Genomic DNA, 21,149 nt, shown 5'->3' on the forward strand with positions numbered 1-21,149 from the left:
GGGAATGAAGCAGGGAAAAAAAAAAGTGTTACGTTGGATCTTCCCTGGCCTGGGGGGTCGATGGCCGTCTTGGGTCCCCTCTCTGCCTGGCCTCCTCTTGTTGTCCTAACGCACCCCGAGGACCCAGCTGTGAATCTTCTAGGTCCTGCAGGAAGATTTTGGCTCCCATTGGTGCCCGACACCGAGCAGCAGTGTCACTGAGCGTCTGCTCGGGCCCAGAGTCCTCAGCACGGACTTCTCTGTCTAGTATGGCTCAGACGGCAGAGCTCACAGACATGGACGTTTTTAATAGCACAGTCCTCACGGCTCTGAGAGGGAGCACACGTGCGCGTGCACACACACATACACATACACGACTCAGGCTTGGGAAGAGACTTTTCTCCTGAGGGGGGGTCACAGGGTGTGGGCGATCACATGGGCTGCCTCGATGACATTGTAGGCGGCCGCAGGCTCTCTGTCAGGGGGCTGGAGCCCAGGTGCCGCTGGGGGCAGGTTGCTCTGGTGATTGACGATGAAGAGCGGGTTGAGCTGGCTCAGCACCTCATCGCTCACCGAGATGCCGTCCAAGTACTGCTTGAGCATCTCCCGCAGCTTCCCGTTGATCTCCAGGAGCCGCGCGCGCCGCTGCAGCAGGCTCAGTTTCTCCAGTTTCACCTTGTTGTACCTTTTCCAGAAGTTCTCCATCCCGACATAGTCTGCCATCACCTGGGGGGGGGGGGGGGGAGTCACAGGGACAGGCTGTGCGCAGGCTCCGCCATCTGTGGCTGACGCTGCCCAGTGTCCCGGACGCTGCCCAGTGCCCTGGCCGCCACCCCCACCCCAGCTCCTACCTCCACCAGCTCCTCGGTCAGCTCCTCTTGGTTCTGCTCCTCGATCTCCTGCTCCTGGGGAGTCAGCACGGATGAATAAAAAGGCAGCACCTTTTCTTCTTCCGTTTCGAATTTCCTACATATTTCAGCAAGTTTAAGGATCTTTTCGCCCTGGTGGGAGCCGGAAGGGGCTTGGTGTTAGGAAAGGGGGTGGAGTCGGCTCTTCTGCTTAAACCCAGGGGAAGGCAGCCTTACAGACACACCTCACGCAGGCTGCTTGCCCCTTGTCAGCACTATCTAAATAGCTCACTTTATACAATTAGGACATTATGGGACTGGTGTTGTGGCACAGCGGGGTTAACACCCTGGCCTGAAGCGCCAGCATCCCATATGGGCACCGGTTCGAGACCCGGCTGCTCCACTTCTGATCCAGCTTTCTGCTGTGGCCTGGGAAAGCAGTAGAAGATGGCCCAAGTGCTTGGGCCCCTGCATCCACGTGGGAGACCTAGAGGAGGCTCCTGGTTCTTGGCTTCGGATTGGCTCAGCTCCAGCCGTTGTGGCTATCTGGGGAGTGAACCAGTGGATGGAAGACCTGTGTCTCTCTCTGCTTCTCCTCTCTCTGTGTAAATAAATAAATAAATCTTTTTTTAAAAAAGTATATTACTAATTCATTTCATTTTCACTGTAACAGAGAAGCAAGGGACAAAGAAGGTGTTTCATTGTCTGCAACAACAGCATCCCATATGGGCATTGATTCTAGTCCTGGCTGCTCCATTTCCTACACAGCTCCCTGCTAATGACCTGGGAAAGCAGCAAAACAGTCCCAGGCTGCTAATAGGAAGCTGTATGGGAAGTGGAGCAGCCAGGACTAGAACCAGTGCCCATATGGGAGGATGAGGGGGCAGTGTTGCTGGCGGCAGCTTTATCTACTAAGCCACAGCACTGGTCCTTTTGTTTTGTTTTGTTTTGAAAGTGTTTCAAGTGTCTACTAGAGTAGGGAATAGAAGGAAGCCCTCTTCTAAACTCTCCCAAATCGCTTGCACCTTGCAGGAAATAAGCTTCCTTGGCTGTGTGCTGCCCCCCCCCCCCCCCCCCCCGCCCACACTCCCTACTCCCCCACCCCCACCCCTCACCCCTGTTACCTTATCCACGATCTTTCTCAGGGCCTTGAGGGTGGCGTTACTTTCCAGGGTTAGCTTCACTAAGTTCTCCTGGGCTATTTCCCTAGCCCGGGTCCTCTGGGCCTTAAGTTTCCGCAGTTGTACAAGGACCAGTTCCTTGTCACTACGGATGTACTGGTTCTGATCCTCACTCTCGCGGCTCTGCAGCAGGATCTTGCCTTTTGAAATGCTGATGGCCTCCTGGAGGAGAGGATGTGCCTGACCCCCGGCTTAGGGAGACAGGCCAGAGGGCAGCCCAGGGACTGAAATCAGAAGGCGTCATCTTTTCCCAAACTGAGGCCCACTGGCAACTGGCGCTGTGGCACGGCCGGTGAAGCCACGACCTGTGACACTGTTTACCCATATGAGCACCGGCTGGAGTCCTAACTGCTCCGCTTCTGATCCAACTCCCGCTAATGCACCTGAGATAAAAGCAGAAGATGCCGCTCCCCACCCCCATCCCCGAGAGCTTGGGCCCCTGGATGGAGTTCCTGGTGCCTGACTGCAACCTGGCCCAGCCCTGGCCGTCGTGGACATTTAGGGAGTGAACCTGCAGATGGAAGGCCTCTCCCTCTCTCCCTCTCTCCCTCTCTCCCTCTCTCCCTCTCTCCCTTTCTCTCCCTTTCTCTCCCTCTCTCTCCCCCTCTCTCTCCCTCTCTCTGTAACTCTGTCTTTCAAATAAATCTTAAGAAAGCAAAGGGGATAAAGGGGACGGTAGAGCACTGCTGTGTTGCTAACCTGCAGCTTCTGTATTTTCTTCATCTGAGCCTCAATCTCTTTCGAGCTCTTCTCATCCTTCACCTTCAGGGTCTCGAAGGCGATCTTCCGATCCTCAGTGGCGTCAGCGTAATTCTTGAGCGCGTCCTGGAATCTTTTCCACAGATCTTCCACTATGTTCTCCAGCTGCAGCCTTAGGAAATGCTTCTCTTCTAAATTCTAGGAAGCAGCCCCCAGACAGGCAAGGATTAGAATTGCCCTTTCATGGGGGCCAGATCTGTGGCATAGAGGGTAAGGCTGCCGCCTGCAGCGCTAGCATCCCATATGGGTGCTGGTTTGAGTCCTGGCTGCTCCACTTCCCATCCAGCTCTCTGCTACAGCCTGGGAAAGCAGTGGAAGATGGCCCAGGTCCTTGGGCCCCTGTACCCACATGGAGACCTGGAATAAGCTCCTGGCTCCTGACTTCGGATCAGCCAAGCTGTGGCTGTTGCAGTCATTTGGGGAATGAACCAATGGATGGAAGACCTCTTTCTCTCTCTCTTTTTCTCTGCCTTTCAAATAAATAAATAAATCTTTTTCTTTCTTTCTTTTCTTTTCTTTTTTTTTTTTTTTGACAGGCAGAGTAGACAGTGAGAGAGAGACAGAGAGAAAGGTCTTCCTTTTTGCCGTTGGTTCACCCCCCAATGGCCACTGTGGCCGGCACGCTGCAGCCGGTGCACCAAGCTGATCCGAAGCCAGGAGCCATGTGCTTCTCCTGGTCTCCCATGCGGGTGCAGGGACCCAAGCACTTGGGCCATCCTCCACTGCACTCCCAGGCCACAGCAGACAGCTGGACTGGAAAAGGAGCAACCGGGACAGAATCCGGTGCCCCGACTGGGACTAGAACCCGGGGTGCTGGTGCCGCAGGCGGAGGATTAGCCTAGTGAACCGCGGCGCTGGCCTAATAAATAAATCTTCAAAAAAATTTTAAAAGGCCGGCGCCGTGGCTCAACAGGCTAATCCTACGCCTAGTGGCACCGGCACACCGGGTTCTAGTTCCGGTTGGGGCGCCGGATTCTGTCCCGGTTGCTCCTCTTCCAGTCCAGCTCTCTGCTGTGGCCCGGGAGTGCAGTGGAGGATGGCCCAAGTGCTTGGGCCCTGCACCCCATGGGAGACCAGGATAAGCACCTGGCTCCTGGCTTCAGATCAGCGAGATGCGCTGTCCACAGCAGCCATTGGAGGGTGAACCAACGGCAAAAAGGAAGACCTTCCTCTCTCTCTCTCTCTCTCTCTCTCTCTCTATCCACTCTGTCAAAAAAAAAAAAAAAAAAAAAAAAGTACCTGGCTCCTGCCTTCGAATCAGCGCAGTGTGCCGGCCGCAGTGCGCCGGCTGCGGCGGCCATTGGAGGGTGAAACAACGGCAAAGGAAGACCTTTCTCTCTCTCTCTCTCTCTCTCTCACTATCCACTCTGCCTGTCAAAAAAAAAAAAAAAAAAAAAAAAAAACAAACAAACAAACAAACAAAACCACTGTGGGGTAAAATTGAAACAAATGACCCCACCCCCACCTCTAGGTCTGTAGGCTGGCTAAGTTTGCAGCCTCCAAGGTGGCTGCAAGCACTCTGGACCCAGGGGCAGGGGACCCATGTTCTCCTCTTGCTCTGCCACAAACCAGCAGCACGCCCTCTTGGCGGGTCAGTTTAACTCTTTGGGTCTTAGCTTCTTTGCCTGCAAATCACAGGGAGAAAGCCAGATGACCTCCTTGCTGCCCTTGTAGCTCCAAAATGCATTCCCTTGACATTCTAGAATGGTCTGCCCTCCTGGCCAAATGACTAGCAGCACCACGGAGGGGTGGAGGCGGGGGGAGGTCACCTGCAGCAGCAACAGTTTATCGCCTGCTTAGGCCGAAGGGGGCTTCTAGTGCTAGCCACCTTCGCTAAGTCTCTCACTTCTCTCCCGGCGCTTCCTCCTCCACTTGCCCCCTTTTCACCTTGTTTTTGAGGTCATCCCACATGCTCTGGAACTCCAGTTTGCTTTCATACTCGGAATCTATGTAGTTCTGCTCCATGGCCATGAAGACGTCCTGTAGGTAGTGGATCTCTTTCTCATGTTGTTCAAGAATTGTCTTCCTGTGGGGAAAGGAGAGGCTGTGAGGGGTAGAACATGTTGGACCTTGGACCAACAAGGACAACGTGCAGCAGTCGGGGATGCCATAAGGACTACACCGTGGGACAGATTCTATAGAACTGATGGGGGAGCCAGAAAGAATAACTAAGATGATTTTATTTTGGCTGCTGGATGGGAAGTGTCTACTCATATGGTACAAAAATCACAAAGTACCAAAGGCTGCAGTGAGAGCCTCTCCCCATCCCTGTCGCCTGCCAGATGTATTGGATTTCAACAGGTAAAAGTAGATCAGGGAGGGGCTGGTGCTGTGGCGCAGAGGGTTAACGCCCTGGCTTGCACTGCCAGCACCCCATATGGGTGCTGGTTCGAGACCTGGCTGCTCCACTTCTGATCCGGCTCTCTGCTATGGCCTGGGAAAGCAGTAGAAGATGGCCTAAGTCCTTGGGCCCCTGCACCTGTGTGGAAGACCTGGAAGAAACTCCTGGCTCCTGGCTTTGGATCAGCACAGCTCTGGCTGTTGCAGCCAATCGGGGAGTAAACCAGCAGATGGAAGACCTCTCTCTCTCTCTCTCTCTCTCTCTCTCTGCCTCTCCTCTCTGTGTAACTCTGACTTTCAAATTCATAAATAAATCTTAAAAAAAAAAAAAAAAAAGAGTAGACTAGTGAGGGCACATAGACGAGGGATGTGGCACAGGTAAGGGCAGGCTAGGGCCTCAGGCCTAAAACTGAGTTCACGGAGAAGGCACTAGGACCGTCTGAGAGCACGCCCTGGGTTCAGTCCCCCACCTTCGTTAGGCCTCCCCACCTTTCTGTCTCAAACTCCTTGGTTAGGGTCTCCAGCTCCATGACGTAGCTCTCCTCCAGGAGGCTCAGCCGGCGCCTCTGCAGGGCCAAGAGCTGGTCAATGTTGTGCAGGTGGCTGCGGAGGGCGTGGGCATACTGCTCCTCGGCTTCTGACAGGTCCTTTGCTAAGGACTGGAAGGAAGAGAGGGAGAGAGTCACCGCTCTGGCTGAGAAAATAAACGTGTACTCGGCTGGCCAGCCTGGCGGCACGATGGCATTTCCCCCTCAGTTCCTAATGCCAATTCTTCGGAGAGATTCAGACTCCTCTACTCTTTTTTTTTTTTTTTTTTTTTTTTGACAGGCAGAGTGGATAGTGAGAGAGAGAGACAGAGAGAAAGGTCTTCCTTTTTCCGTTGGTTCACCCCCCAAGTGGCTGCTACGGCTGGCGCGTTGCGGCCAGCACGCTGTGCCAATCCGAAGCCAGGAGCCAGGTGCTTCTCCTGGTCTCCCATGTGGGTGCAGGGCCCAAGCACTTGGGCCATCCTCCACTGCACTCCCTGGCCACAGCAGAGAGCTGGACTGGAAGAGGGGCAACTGGGACAGAACCGATGCCCCAACTGGGACTAGAGCCCGGAGTGCCGGTGCCGCAGGAGGATTAGCCTAGTGAGCCATGGCGCCGGCCCTCCTCTACTCTTGAACATAAAGCAAGAAGCCTAGGGCCGGTGCTGTGGCATAGTGGGTAAAGCCGTCACCTGCAGTGCGGGCATCCCATATGGGCGCCAGTTTGAGTCCCGGCTGTTCTACTTCTGATCCAGCTCTCTGCTATGACCTGGGAAAGCAGTAGAGGATGACCCAAGTTCTTGGGTCGCTGCACCTGCATGGGAGACCAGGAGGAAGCTCCTGGCTCCTGGCTTCGGATTGGTGCAGCTCTGGCTGTTGCAGCCAACTGGGGAGTAAACCAGCAGATGAAAGACCTCTCTTTCTCTCTCTCACACTCTCTCTCTCTCTCTCTGCCTCCCCTTCTCTCTCTGTGTAACTTTCAAATAAATAAATAAATCTTTAAAAAAAAAAAAAAAAGAAGAAGAAGAAGAAGAAGCCAGCCAGTGTCCTGTGGACAGTAAGCATTTACGCTGATTCGCTACCACTAAAGGGAACTGGTGGGGTGGGGGTGGGGGTGGGGGTGAGGGGTTCTTGGAGATCTGAGGCAGAAAATAAATTGAACCTGGACTAGAGTATCCTATCATATAAGACACCACCAAAAAAGCGATCTAGGACCAAGCAGGTCGTGTGGGAAGCATTCAGGGACCAACATGAAGTGGCTCACTGTGGAGGCTGTACCTTTCCCGAGACAAGCAAAGCTGGATCTCCCATCCCACAGTTTTGTGCAGGGTGATCTCGCCACTATCACCATCAGAAGGCTGAGTCTCCTCCATCCCCATGAACTGGGCAGACCCTGCGACTGCTAGAATCAACTGAGTATGGTGGCACTGCCCTTCGCTGGCCTAGCAACTTCTTCCTGCGCCTTCCAAGGCTTGCTCTTGGGATGCTCCCGCTAGAAGCCAGCCGTCCTGCTGTGAGGCACATGGAGGGGCCAGGTGAGAGCATTCTCAGCAGCCCCACCGACGGCAGAGTGAGCACCCAGCTCCTTGGCCATCCAGCTCAGTTAGGCCTTAAGTGACTGCAACTCCAACTGACATTTGACTGAAAACTTCTGGCTTAAGAGATCACAAGGGGCCGGCGCCACGGCTCACTAGGCTAATCCTCCAACTGTGGTGCCGCCACTCCAGGTTCTAGTCCCGGTCGGGGCGCCGGATTCTGTCCCGGTTGCTCCTCTTCCAGTCCAGCTCTCTGCTGTGGCCTGGGAGTGCAGTGGAGGATGGCCCAAGTGCTTGGGTCCTGCACCCGCATGGGAGACCAGGAGAAGCACGTGGCTCCGGGCTTTGGATCAGCGCGGTGCGCCGGCCGCAGCAGCCATTGGAGAGTGAACCAACGGAAAAAGGAAGACCTTTCTCTCTGTCTCTCTTTCACTATCTAACTCTGCCTGTCAAAAAAAAAAAAAAAAAAGAGAGAGAGAGAGATCACAAGGAAGAGCCATGCTGAGCTCGGCCAGCTGACAGAACCACCAGTGGTAACAAGAAGTTGTTTTAAGCCACTACTTTAGGAATGGTTTATTATGTAGCAATGGATACCTGGAACACTGCCACTAGCAAAAAGGATAGTTTGAATATCCATAAGATTTGGACTGCCACGGATTGAAAGGCAGCAATCATTTGATTAAAGTTCATAAGGGTACTTAAATCATTGACCATTGAAGGGTGTCAAACAGCCAAAACAACTAGTACATGAAGGGAAGAGAAAGCATCAAGCATTTCTTATATAAAACATACCTCTACGGGCTGGCACTGTGGTACAGCCAGTGAAGCTGCCACCTGCGGCTCTGGCATTCCATATGGGCGCCAGTTCGAGTCCCAGCTGCTCCACTTCCAATCCAGCTCCCTGTTAATGCATCTACTAATACAGCTGCTCCTGGATCCTGGCTTCGGATGGGCTCAGGTCTGGCCGTTGTGGCCATTTGGGGCATGAACCAGCGGATGGAAGACCTTTCTCTCTGTCTCTTCCTCTCACTGTCTATAACTCTACCTCTCAAATAAAATAAATAAAATCTTTAAGAAAAAAAAAAAAAGACTGATGAAAAGTGGCCACAATTCTAGATTGATGGCTTAGGCCAGGACCATTTCTTAGAGAGCAAGTGAGGATCGCTAACATTTGCACAATGTTGTAGGGGTTTTGTTTTTGTTTTTTTAATTGAATTTTACATTTTTATTTATTTGGAAAATCTCTTCCATCTGCTGGTTCATTTGCTCACAACAGCTGGGGCTGGGCCAAACCAAACAAAGCCAGGATCCAGGAACTCTATCCCAGTTTCTCATGGGGGTGGCAGGGACCCAAGTACTTGAGTCAGTCATCACCTGCTGCTTCCCAGGGTGCGTGTTAGCAGGAAGCTGGAATGAGCGAAGCTGGGACTCAGATCCAGGCATTCCCATACGGGATATAGGCATCCCAAGTGGCATCTTAGGGGCCGTGGCTACAGTGCCCTGGCCTACAGTGCCAGCATCCCATATGGGCACTGATTCGCGTCCCAGCTGCTCCACTTCCTATCCAGCTCCCTGCTAATGCATCTGGGAAAGCAGTGGAAGACGGCCCAGGGCCCCTGCACCTGTGTGGGAGACCTGGAAGAAGCTCCTGGCTCCTGGCTTCAGATCAGCTCCAGCTTAGGCTGATGCAGTTATATAAGGAGTAAACCAGTGGACAGAAGACCTCTCTTTCTCTGTCTCTACCTCTCTCTCTAACTCTGTCTTTCAAATAAATAAAATAAATCTTTAAAAAAAAATCTGGTGAGGTGAGGACTTCTGATGTATTACAATGGGTTCTGCAAACTCAGAGACTCTTAATGTACATTTCCTAAAACTGTTCAGAGCCTGCTGAATTTTCTCACTGGGGGACAGGCTGTGAAGGAGAGATGTGTGTGTTCTAGAGGTAATGCATACTTTCTCCTTACTTTAGGATTTTAAGATGGGAAAAAGGTTTTGTTGTTGTTGTTGTTTTTAACAGGTAGGATGTAAAAAGTAGAATGAAAGAGGGGATAGAGCACAATCCCTTAGAAGAAGAAAATGTGGTAGAATCCAGAACTCAAGAACCTCCTGAGGGGCCTCTGTTACGGTGTAGTGGGTTAAGCAGCTGCCTGGGACATCGGCATTCCATATTGGAGTCCCTGGTTCGAGTCCTGGCTACTCTGTACTTTTTTTATTTTTAAAGATTTATTTATTTATTTGAAAGTCAGAGTTACACAGAGAGAGAAGGAGAGGGAGAGGGAGAGGGAGAGGGAGAGGGAGAGGGAGAGGGAGAGAGAGGAGAGGAGAGGAGAGGAGAGGAGAGGCAAAGAGAGAGAAAGGTCTTCTATCCACTGGTTCACTCTCCAACTGGCTGCAATGGCCAGAGCTGCGCCAATCTGAAGCCAGGAGCCAGGAGCTTCTTCTGGGTCTCCCACGTGGGTGCAGGGGCCCAAGGACTTGGGCCATCTTCCACTGCTTTCCCAGGCCACAGCAGAGAGCTGGATTGGAAGTGAAGCAGCCAGGTCTCAAACCGGTGCCCATATGGGATGCCAGCGCTTCAGGTCAAGGTGTTAACCTGCTGCGCCACAGCACCTGCCCCTACTCTGTACTTTTGACCCAGCTTCCTGCTAATGGGCCTGGGATGCAGAGCAAGATGGTCCAAGTGCTTAGGGCCTTGCCACCCATGTGGGAGACCCCAATGGAGTTCTAGCTTTGGACTGGCCTAGGCCTGGCTGCTAAAGACTCTCCCACCCCAATCCCCTCCCCCTAGTACCCTGCCTTTAAAACAAATAAATAAATAAATCTTAGGGGGAAAAAAAATCTCCTGAGAGCATAGGGACGGCTGACTAAATGCATGACCCATGGAGATCTCCCAATTGACCCAGGGCTACGGAAGTTGAATCAAAGAAGCCAAACAATTTGGTTGAACAGAGCACTGGAGTGGAGTCGGGGCACCCCTACTCCAGACCTGGCTCTGACTTGTCATACCGTGGATCAGTCAACTCTGCTCTCGGAAACTGAGCCTTCTGATGCTGAAATGAAGGCATGGGACTGAATTCGAGTCACCAGCTGAGGTCTATGGTGTCTTATGGTATAGGACTGGGTTGGGGCAGTGGATGCCCGAGGGAGTGAGTAGTGCCAATGTTCAACTACTCGTTTCAGTAAAAACTCAGTACCACTAGCCTGTGTCTTGTGAAGGATTTAAGACTGATTAATTAATTCACTAGGCCCATTCTATCAAGAAGAGACCAGGGCTGGCGCTGTGGTGTAGCAGGTAAAGCCACCACCCGTGATGCCGGATCCTATATGGGCAACAGTTCGGGTCCTGGCTGCTCCACTTCCAATCCAGCTCCCTGCTAAGGCACCTGGGAAAGCAGTAGAAGATGGCCCAAGTGCTTTGGCCTCTGTGCCCGTGTGGGAAACCAGGAAGAAGCTTCTGGCTCCTGGCTTTGGCTTGACCCAGCCCTGGCTGTTTGGGGAACATTTGGGGAACTGAACCAGTGGATGGAAGACTTTCTCTCTCTCTCTCTCTCTAACTTTGCAAAACAAAACAAAACAGAGACCCAGGCAGCCATACTCGTGTCTCCTCGGAAAGAGCGCCCACCTTGATGACGCTGTCTTTGCAGTCCACCACACGCTCAAACGTCTGGCTGAGGATTTCAATGTCCCTGTGCAGCTCCCTGGTCTTCACTTCCCGCAGGACGGCTCTCCACTGCGTGTTGATTTTATTGAGGTTCAGAGCACTGTTGTGCTCCTCCTTGGCCAGCTTGTCCTGCGTGCAGGGATAAACACACATCCAGGAGGTCAAGGCCAAAAACCAGGCTGACTTGAACCCCTTCTAGGACAGGGAGCTGAGCACCTGCCGATGCAGCCGGCTGCAGTCTGCAGTGACCCCTCTCCAGGGAAAACGTCACCACTCCGGACGGCGTGAGTGACAGCTGGCGGCTGACCTAGCTCCCCGCCTCCCGAGCGGTGTCGCTGCGCGGGGTTCCCGGCCCTACAGGAGGTGGGGGGCCGCCATCACCTTCAAGAACTGGCTGAGGAGCCTCTCTTTCTTCTTGGCTATCTCTTCCTCCGCTAGCAACTTCTGCTGAAACAGCAGCAGCTGCTCCTCTTCCGACAAAGGGATCTTGGCCTTTTTCCCTCGTTTAGGCATGGCTGCGCGGGGCGGGGGTGGGGGGACTGGACGCAGGCACGAAGCTTCGGCCCGCCGCGGCCCGCGTTACAGGTGGGGCGGTGGAGGGGAGAGAGAAAATGCCCGGAGAGAAAGAGGCCTCCCGGAAGTACCCTCGGCTGGGCAGGGGACAGCACTGCTGCTGCCCCAGAGACCGCTTTCCAGGGAGAAAGCGGCGTCTCGTCTCCTAGCAACGAGTGTCTGGCCAAGATGGCGCGACCAGAGGCCTGGAGGAGGGGCTCTGTCTTGGAGCGCCCCCTGCCGGCTGGAGGACCGTAGTAAGTTTTGGAGAGGGTCTGTCTCCTGGGTGCTGTTTTTCATGGTATACTTTTTTTTTTTTTTTTTCAATTTATTGCTAGAACTTTATTTGGTTGTTACAAAATCAGTAAGGGTGTATATATTAAAAAATGGGAGGGGGGATGAAAGGCAGCCAGAAGAGTAAGAATTATCTTCACGTTTCCTAAAGTGCCAGGTTAATTTTATATTATATTTGAACTTTAATGAGAGAGTGAAATAGCACAGATGGGCAAGGGCAATGTTAAGGAAAAAAGAAATAAAAAAAGGAGATGCCTAAGCCATAATGAGACAAGACATATCCACGGGAAAAGACTTCCCCTTGCTGAAGCTAAACTTTAATACTTCTAGAAAAAAATGTAAGGTTGGCCAACACCAAGCTGAACATTGTGTAAAGAAACAAAACAAAGCAAAAACCAAAACCAGCCCTGAAAGGCTGAAGGGGACTACACCGCCCGACAGCTGATCCAGCAACGTGGACAAAGTTAGAACGGAATCGATCGCTACTCAAGAATCTGGTGCCATGAGAGCTTCCTTGCTTCCCCTCACTTGGCCTACAGCAACGTTGAGTTTCATGGTTTCTTCCTTACTGTGTTGCCCCAGAACTGCTTCTAGGACCACACAGCAAGTCCAGACTCGACATCGTATACTTTATTCACCATAACCAGAGAGACATTGTCTTCATGCCGTCACGCACACAGATACAGCGTGATATGCATATGTAGCTCAAGTGCGTTCCTCCTTGGACACACATACAAGTCTTCACACGCGCAGCCCATCGTTGCTGTAAATAATGGATATTTTCTTTTAAAAAAATAGATTTAGTTATGGATTTACTTACTTGAAAAGAGAGAGAGAGAGCTTCCATCCTCTGGTTCACTTGCTAAATGGCTACAATGGCTGGGGCTGGGCCAAGCCACAGCCGGGAGCCAGGAATTCCATCCAGGTCTCCCACATGGATGGCAAGGGTCCAAGTACTTGGGCCATCCTGTGCTGCCTTCCCAGGCACGTTAGCAGGAAACTGGGAAGCGTGGAAGCTGGGACTTGAACCAACACTCCAAGATGGGATACCAGTAGCAGCTTAGGCAACTGTGTCACAATACTAGCCCCAATAATGGATAGTTTTCTAGGCTAATTCCTTTGTTAGCTTTCTCAGTGTCATCTGCAAACATCTCAGGACTCCAACACACAGAGCACCTCCATTTTCCTTCTGCTCTGATTGCAACAATGATGTCCACTGCAGCAGGGCGAAGCTTAGCTCCAGCCCATGTTAAGCCTAGACATGATATTTGCTCCAAACTTAATGGCTCCCTTATCAACCTGCTGATATGGCAGGATAAAAGGATATTTGTGAAGTAACATTAAGATTAGATAAAAGAACTTCTTTGTAGGGGCCGGAGATGTGGCAAAGTGGGTTAAGCCGCTGTCTGCAGTGCTGGCATCCCATAGACACTTCCGATTCAGCTCCCTGCTAATGTGCCTTGGAAAAACAGTTTCCTTGGGCCCCTGCACCCATGTGGGAGACCCAGATGAAGCTCCTGACTCTTGGGTTCAGCCTGGCTCAGCTCTGGCTGTTGAAGCCATTTTGGTAGTGAGCCAGCAGATAGAAGATCGCTCTCTCTATATATATCTGGTCCTCTGTCTCTGTAACTCTGATTTTCAAATAAAGTAAATCTTAAAAAAGATTAACTTCATGGTGTGTAGTAATAGTTCCTCCTTTTGCTTTTATGGTGGGAAAGTTTCCAGGGTATTTTCCTGTCATTAGCAATTTCCTAAGAAAGATAAGGAGTAGGAAAAGCGTGTCAGCTGGAAATGACTCATAAGTGTAGGACAAAGTATCTTGTAGGCGTGTCTCAAGGGGTCGAAGTTTAATTATGGACAGAGGTACCCAGCTAAAAATTCCTGTAATTTTTACATTTTTAAATTAGATTTATTTTTATTATTTAACAGGCAGAGTCTCAAAGAGAGAAGGAGAGACAGAGAAAGAGATCTTCCACCTGCTGGTTCAGTCCCCAGATGGCTGCAACAGCCAGGGCTGGATCAGGCCAAAGCCAAGAGACAGGCATTCCATCTGGGTCTCCCATGTGGGTTTTAGGGGCTCAAGTACTTGGACCATCTTCCCCTTATTTACCAGGTGCATTTGCAGGAAGCTGGATGGGAAGTGGAGCAACAGGACTCAAACCAGAGCTCCAAAATTGCAGGCAGCAGCTTAACCTACTGTGCCACAATGCTGGCCCCTAAAATTCCTTTAATTTTTTAAAGGTGTACTGCCTTAAGCTAATGTTTGGTGTACTTTGTATAGCTTATTATTATTATTATTTTAAAGATTTATTTATTTATTTGAAAGGCAGAATTACAGAGAGGCAGAGGGAGGGAGGGAGAGAAAGAGAGAAAGAGCGAGAGCGAGAGCGAGAGCGAGAGCGAGAGAGAGAGAGAGAGAGAGAGAGAGAGAAAGTCTTCCATCCACTGGTTCACTCCCCAAATGGCTGCAATGGATAGAGCTGGGCCAATCTGAAGCCAGGAGCTTCTTCTGGGTCTCCCACATGGGTGCAGGGGCCCAAAGACTTGAGCCATCCTCCACTGCTTTCCCAGGCCATCAACAGGGAGCTGGATTAGAAGTAGAGCAGCCGGCAGTTCTAGTCCCAGTTGCTCCTCTTTCAATCCAGCTCTCTGCTATGGACTGGGAGAGCAGTAGAGGATGGCCCAAATCCTTGAGCCCCTGCACCTGTGTGGGAGACCGGCAAGAAGCTCCTGGCTCCTGGCTTCGGATTGGTGCAGTTCTGGACATTGCAGCCATTTGTAGAGTGAACCAACAGAAGGAGACCTTTCTCTCTGTCTCTGCCTCTCACTGTCTGTACTCTACCTATCAAATAAATAAATAAATAAATATTAAACAAAAAAGAAGAAGAAGAAGAAGAAGAAGGAGAAGGAGAAGGAGAAGGAGAAGGAGAAGGAGAAGGAGAAGGAGAAGGAGAAGGAGAAGGAGAAGGAGAAGGAGAAGTGGAGCAGCTGGGACTCGAACCGGCGTCCATATGGTGTGCTGGCACTTCGGGTGGTGGCTTTACCCGCTATGCCATAGCACTGGCCCCAAAATTCCTGTAATGTAACTGCAGTAGAAGCATTAGGTAGTTCGTGACAAGCAAAGGAATGGTAAGAAGCAAGTTTGCCATCTATTCCCACGGTGGCACACTCTTTGAGGATAGGAATTCAGAACACCTGGGAATTCAGAACAGAATCCATGGCTCCCACATCAATTAGAAAATCAATATTCTTGGGGTCAGCACTGTGGTGTAGCAGGTAAAGCCGCCACCTGCTGTGCCGGCATCTTATATGGGTGCCAGTTTAAGACCCGACTGCTCCACTTCTGATCCAGCTCTCTGCTGTGGCCTGGGAAAGCAGTAACAGATAGCCCAAGCCCTTGAGCCCCTGCACCCACATGGGACACCTAGAAGAAGCTCCTGGCTCCTGGCTTCGGATTGGCCCAGCTCTGGCCATTGCAACCAATTGAGGCGAACCAGCAGATAGATGACCTCTCTCTCTCTCTCTCTCTTTCTCTCTCTCTCTGCCTCTGCCTCTCTGCAACCCTGCCTTTCAAATAAAATAAATAAATCTTCAAAGGAATAAAATCAATATTCTTACCTGTGACATCCAGGGTCACCCGGTCCTCCAGGGGTTAGGTAGTTATGGGTTATGGGAGCTGCCTGAACACCCAGGAGCCTTCAGTCCTCAAGTAAGGGAGTACTCCCCTCCCCTTGGAGCTGAGAGTAAACCCATTTCCAGTGCCTTCTTACGTGCATCAGGGGCAGGGACCGGGTGGGAACATTTGTCTCCCCAGAGTCCAGCTTCCCACACCCGAAACGTTGTCTCTTGGGCTCCTCGCCCAGGGTTGGACGCTCCCTGGGTTGGCACTGAGGTCTCGGGGTGCTGGCTCTGATGCTGTCCTGATAACCTGTTGTCTGGACTACTGTTCCTTGTGCTCCTCCTCAGCCTGTCTCTATTGGTAACACCCCACATGCTACAGCATCTGGTTCATCTAGTCTAAAGGCTTCATGTGGTGAGTCCACGGGAATGGACGGGGAGTTATCCATGGCAGGAACAGCTTCTTTGTAACCTAAGGAGAAAAAGCATAAAAGGAAGAAGTGGGGGAGCCCTGCAGCATAGCAGGTAGAGCCGCCGCCTGCAGTGCTGGCATCCTATAGGGGTGCCGGTTTGCGTCCTGGCTGCTCTACTTCTGATCTAGCTCTCCACTATGGGAAAGCAGTAGAAGATGGCCTGTATGGGATGCAGGTAGCAGTTTTATCTGCTATACCACAATGCTGGCCCCTATTCTTCTTTAAAAAATTTTTATTTAGTGGCGTAGTGGGCAAAGCCGCCACTTGCAGTGCCAGCACCCATATGAGCACTGGTTTAAGTCCTGGCTGCTCCTCTTCCAATCCAGCTCTCTGCTATGGCCTGGAAAAGCAGTATAAGATGATCCAAGTGCTTGGGGCCCTGAACCTGCATGAGAGATCCATAAGAAGCTCCTGACTCCTGGCTTCAGACCAACCCAGCTCTGGTCATTTAGGGAGGGAACCAGCAGATGGAAGACTTTCTCTCTCTCTCTCTCTCTCTCCTTCTACCTCTCTGTAACTCTGCCTTTCAAATAATAATAAATAAATTTTTTGAAAGTGACAGAGAGAAGGGGAGAGACACAGGGAGAGAGGCCTTCATCTGCCGGTTCACTTCCCAAATAACTGCAACAGCTGGGGTTGAGCCAGGCTGAAGCCAGGATCCAGGAGCTCCATTTGGGTCTCCTACATGAGTAGCAGGGACCCAAGTACTTGGACCATCATCTTATGCTTTCCCAGGCACATTATCTGGGAGCTGGAGTGGAAGTGGAGCATCTGGGACTGGAAGTGGCACTCCAGTAGATGCCAGTGCCACAAACAGCTGCTTAACGCACTGCACTGCAAACACTGGCTTCCTACACATGAGTCTCTGTGTTTGCTTTTCCCTAGACAAAATTCTTTTGATGTTAGTTTTAGTGTAACTAATAAAAATAACTGTAGGAGCAGGTACCTTTAGCTGAACATCTACTATGTTCACCTGCTGTGCCACAATGCCAGCCCCTACTCTTCTTGACATCTCATGATGTGGGTGGGGGGTGTCCAAGGGGTCCAGGGTCTTGTCATCAGTGTAGGGACACAAAGGCCAGTGGAAAAGCAGGATTTATTGACAGAGCCAAGTTCACTCAAGGAGTGAGTGCGAGCGAGATGGGCTAGGTAGGGAGCTAGTTAGTGAACCAAGGAGGTAGGAGTCTGCCAGCTTCCTTCTTGCTGCAGCCCTGCCCTGCTGAAAGCCCCACCGCCTTCCATGCCAACTCAGCACCTCCTTCCCGTGATGCACTTGAACCTCATTCCTCCATTGGGCGGAAGACAGCTTGAAGAGCATGCATATGTGCTGAGCTGCAACGGAGATATCACGAAACCTTCCAAGAGGATCAACACGAACACTGAACCCTGCCCAACTCCGCCCCACGCGTATATTCAACGAGTGCACCCCCTACCCCATAAAAGGGGCAACTCTAACTTCAGTGGGGGCAGTGATGCTAGCAGATTCTGCACATGGAGTGAGGCTGCCCACATTCACCTCTGTGTGTGTCACCTCTTTTAAGAAATCCTGTTCTGTGTCCCTACTTTGAATCCTTCTGTCATGCTGAGACAAGGACTTGGAGTACATTCAGCTGGGGACACCCCATCACACAGCACGGGCACCCCTGAGAATGAGCTGGTGTGTGCGCAGGGCCTGAGGCAGATTCTTCAAGGATGGGTGAGTTTCTGATTGCACAGGTGCAGTAGGGGCACACGCTCTAACATAGATTGTGTGTGTCATTAGCATCCTCGGTCTCCTCCCAGGGGTGTGTTTTTACGATTATCATGAAGCAAAGGTTGGTCAGTGGATAAGATCACTTGGGAGTAATGGCACCTTATGGGTGCTGTGGTGTAATGGCACCATATGGGTGCACCAGCTGTTTCACTTGTGATCCAGCTCTCTGCTATGGCCTGAGAAAGCAGTAGAGGATGGCCCAAGTGCTTGGGCCCCTGCACCCATGTGGGAGACTGGAAAAACTCCTGGCTTTGGATTGGCACAGCTCTGGCCATTGTGGGCATTTGGGGAGTGAACCAATGGATGGAAGACCTCTCTCTCTCTCTCTCTCTAACTTTGCCTTTCAAATAAATAAATAAATCTTAAAAATATATATACAACCACACTTGATCTGGTAAAACCGGTTTTTGCTGGTCTGCTCCATCCATGGAGGGGGCTTGGGTCTGACTGCTTAATCACTGTTGGTCTGTCAAGAGATACCTGTGACGTCGTTAATGATTGTCACAAAGAGGTTGCCTGCCCTAGGCCTGTTTCTTCTCTGTCTTGCCTCACTAAGCCAGCTATGGTTCTTGCTCCAACAGCTCAAGTAAAATTAACAATACCTAAATACTATGACATAAAGTTGATAATTTATGTTCTATAAGGGAACAAGAGCTTATGTATACAAGAGTACACACACACACAAACATATTCATAAGTAAACAAGGAAGAGACACTCATGGTGGGGCCGGCGCTGTGGCGTAGCAGGTTAAGCCGCTGCCTGTAGTGCCGGCATCCCATACGGGCGCTGGTTTGAGTCCAGGCTGCTCCAATTCTGATCCAGCATCCCTGCTAATGTGCCTGGGAAGGCAGTAGAAGATGGCTCAAGTCGCTGGATCCCTGCATCCACATGGGAGACCCAGATGAAGCTCCTGGCTCCTGGCTTCAGCCTCGCTCAGCCTTGATTGTTGCAGCCACTTGGGGGAGTGAACCAGTGGATAGTAGAAGATTCTCTCTCTCTCTCTCTCTCTCTCTCTCTCTCTCTCAAGATTTTATTTATTTATTTGAAAGACAGAATTACACAGAGAGAGAAGGGGAAGCAGAGAGAGAGAGGTCTTCCATTCACTGGTTTACTCCCCATTTAATTGGCTGCAACAGCTGAAGCTGCACAAATCCGAAGCCAGGAGCCAGGAGCTTCCTCCAGGTCTCCCATGTGGGTGCAGGGGCCTAAGGACTTGGACCATCTCTGCTGCTTTCCCAGGCCATGGCAGAGAGCTAGATCGGAAGTGGAGCAGCCGGGACTAGAACTGGCGCCCATATGGGATGCGGGCACTGCAGGTGGTGGCTTTACCTGCTATGCCACAGTGCAGGCCCCGCTCAGCTCTCTTTGCTAGTCAGGATCACCCACACTGACCAGCACAATCATTCCTTTATTTGGCTGTTGATGCAGAGACATTAGGAGTCTAAAGGGGCCCTGTGTCAGGCTCAGCTTCCAGTTCAGTGCAGTCATTGCTGCGCCTCCTACTGGAAGTATTTCACTCCTTGGAATTAAGACTTTGACGCCAGCAGGGCATGAGACTGGGGAACAGCAAACATAAATTTACTGGTGGATCACTAGCGATAATTGAGATCAAGTCCCTATAATTCAAAAGGGGCACCTAGTGTGTCTCATCCGTCTGCCTTAGCTCAAGGTTTATCTGTGCATTGGGCAAGTGGACCCAGCTTTGGGGATTCTGTAGCAACACTTGCAACAAGCCTGGGAGATTGTTCTCAACATAATGGGAGCAGTGTCACTTCCATTCTACCTGCTTGATTCCTGGATCCTGGCTGTGGGAGGAATAGCCCTGAGTCAGAGCACCTTCTGAAAGACCCTGCCCATGGTGCTGGCATTGTTACTTGGGGCTTTAAAAGATCAGCCTGGGGCCAGTGCTGTGGCGTAACTGGTAAAGCTGCCGCCTGTGGTGCTGGCATCCCATATGGGCACCAGTTCAAGTCCCAGCTGCTCCACTTCCTATCCAGCTCTCTGCTATGGCCTGGGAAAGCAGTAGAGGATGGCCCAAGTCTTTGGACCCCTGCACCCACATGGGAGACCCAGAAGAAGCTCCCGGCTCCTGACTTCGGATTGGCGCAGCTCCAGCTGTTGCAGCCAATTGGGGAGTGAACCAGCAGATGGAAGACCTCTCTCTCTCTCTCTCTCTCTCTCTCTCTCTCTGCTTCTCCTTCTCTCTATGTGTAACTCTTTTTTTTCCCCCCCACAGGCAGAGTGGATAGTGAGAGAGACAGAGAGAAAGGTCTTCCTTTTTTTTTTTTTTGCCGTTGGTTCAGCCTCCAATGGCCGCTGCGGACAGCGCATCGTGCTGATCCGAAGCCAGGAGCCAGGTGCTTCTCCTGGTCTCCCATGGGGTGCAGGGCCCAAGGACCTGGGCCATCCTCCACTGCCTTCCAGGGCCATAGCAGAGAGCTGGCCTGGAAGAGGGGCAACCGGGACAGAATCTGGCACCCCAACTGGGACTAGAACCCTGTGTGCCGGCGCCGTAAGGCGAAGGATTAGCCTGTTAAGCCACGGCGCCGGCCTATATGTGTAACTCTGACTTTCAAATAAATAAATAAATCTTCAAAAAAAAAAAAATATCATCCTGCTGTTTTATCACGCCATCTACTTCAGCCTAATGAAGAACATAGTCAGACCAATGAATTCTGCAGGCACGGGCCCACGGTCACACTTAACTTGCCGCACAGCGAGTTCCTTGATCAACAGCAATGTTGCGTGGAATACCGTGAGGGTGGATGAGGAAGCCATGAGTCCATGGGTGGCAGTTTTGGCAGAAGCATTGTGCACAGGGAAGACAAATCCGGACTTGTTCTTTCCCTTGTTTATTTGCCATTTGCACATCCTCTTTCGTGTATATCTCTTCGCGTTTTTTGTCTGTTTTTATATCAGATTGTATGCCCTTTATTTATTTTTATCTTTATTTTCATCTACTTGAAAAGCAGAGTGACGGGGGAAAGAGAGGGAGATAGAGATGGGGGGGGGGGCTTCCATCTGCTGATTCACTTCCAAAAGTCTGCAACAGCCAGGACTAGGTCAAGTTGAAGCCAGGAACCTGAAATTCCATCTGAGTCTCTCTTTGTTTGGACTAACAAAATATCTTAGAAATGTAAAGTAATCTTTTTGTAGACTTGCTATTTGTTTTGTGCACTGTTTAGGAAGTCTTCTGGGGTCCTCATTGTCACACATCTGGTTAAGCCACCACCCGGGACACTGGTACCCCATAAGAGCAACGGTTCAAGCCCCAGCTGTTCCACTTCCAATTCAGCTCCCCGCTAATGCACCTGGGGTAGCAGCTGAAGATGGCCCAAGTGCTTGGACCTCTGCACCCACAAGGGAGACCCAGCTGGAGTTCTAGGCCACTGGTTCTGCCTGATCCAGCTCTGACCATTGCAGCTATTTGGGGAGTGCACTAGCAAATGGAAGATCTCTCTCTCTCTCTCTCTCTCTCTCTCTCTCAGTCTTTCAAATAAATGAATAAATGTTTTTTAAAAATAAACCAGGTGAATTAGATACAAATGTAAAAGGAAAAACTATTTAAAGAAAACCTTGAGAAAATAAGTTTGGAGCCTATTTTCCTGATGCATTAGCAGAGATCTGG

General features: G+C 51.1%; 1 protein-coding gene across 5 annotated transcripts; it reads right to left on the reverse strand.

The window, feature by feature from the left end:
- Window positions 1–258: 258 nt before the first annotated feature.
- On the reverse strand, window positions 259–11,524 carry CCDC65 (coiled-coil domain containing 65). Of its 5 annotated transcripts, none has more exons than XM_062202231.1 (8): window positions 11,212–11,524; window positions 10,792–10,959; window positions 5,597–5,766; window positions 4,655–4,793; window positions 2,708–2,905; window positions 1,952–2,170; window positions 831–884; window positions 259–705 (listed from the first exon to the last, which is right to left on the reverse strand). In XM_062202231.1, the coding sequence occupies exons 1-8, from the start codon at window positions 11,341–11,343 to the stop codon at window positions 394–396; spliced, it is 1,392 nt and encodes a 463-aa protein (XP_062058215.1). In that variant the 5' UTR covers window positions 11,344–11,524; the 3' UTR covers window positions 259–393. The 5 variants fall into 5 exon arrangements, with proteins under 5 accessions (XP_062058215.1, XP_062058214.1, XP_062058219.1 ...); XM_062202230.1 differs by having other exon boundaries at window positions 831–980; XM_062202232.1 differs by having other exon boundaries at window positions 453–705; window positions 831–945.
- Window positions 11,525–21,149: the final 9,625 nt, after the last annotated feature.

The sequence above is a fragment of the Lepus europaeus genome, chromosome 10, assembly GCF_033115175.1.
Source record: "Lepus europaeus isolate LE1 chromosome 10, mLepTim1.pri, whole genome shotgun sequence".
Taxonomy (NCBI): Eukaryota; Metazoa; Chordata; class Mammalia; order Lagomorpha; family Leporidae; genus Lepus; species Lepus europaeus.

Excerpts from the sequence above, each read along its gene's own strand:
- CCDC65 (XM_062202230.1), bottom strand. The coding sequence starts at position 11,343 with ATGCCTAAACGAGGGAAAAAGGCCAAGATCCCTTTGTCGGAAGAGGAG. Across the intron at positions 5,767-10,791 it reads GCAAAGACAGCGTCATCAAG|TCCTTAGCAAAGGACCTGTC; the intron begins GTGGGCGCTCTT and ends TCTTCCTTCCAG. Across the intron at positions 981-1,951 it reads TGAGAAAGATCGTGGATAAG|GGCGAAAAGATCCTTAAACT; the intron begins GTAACAGGGGTG and ends GGCTCCCACCAG.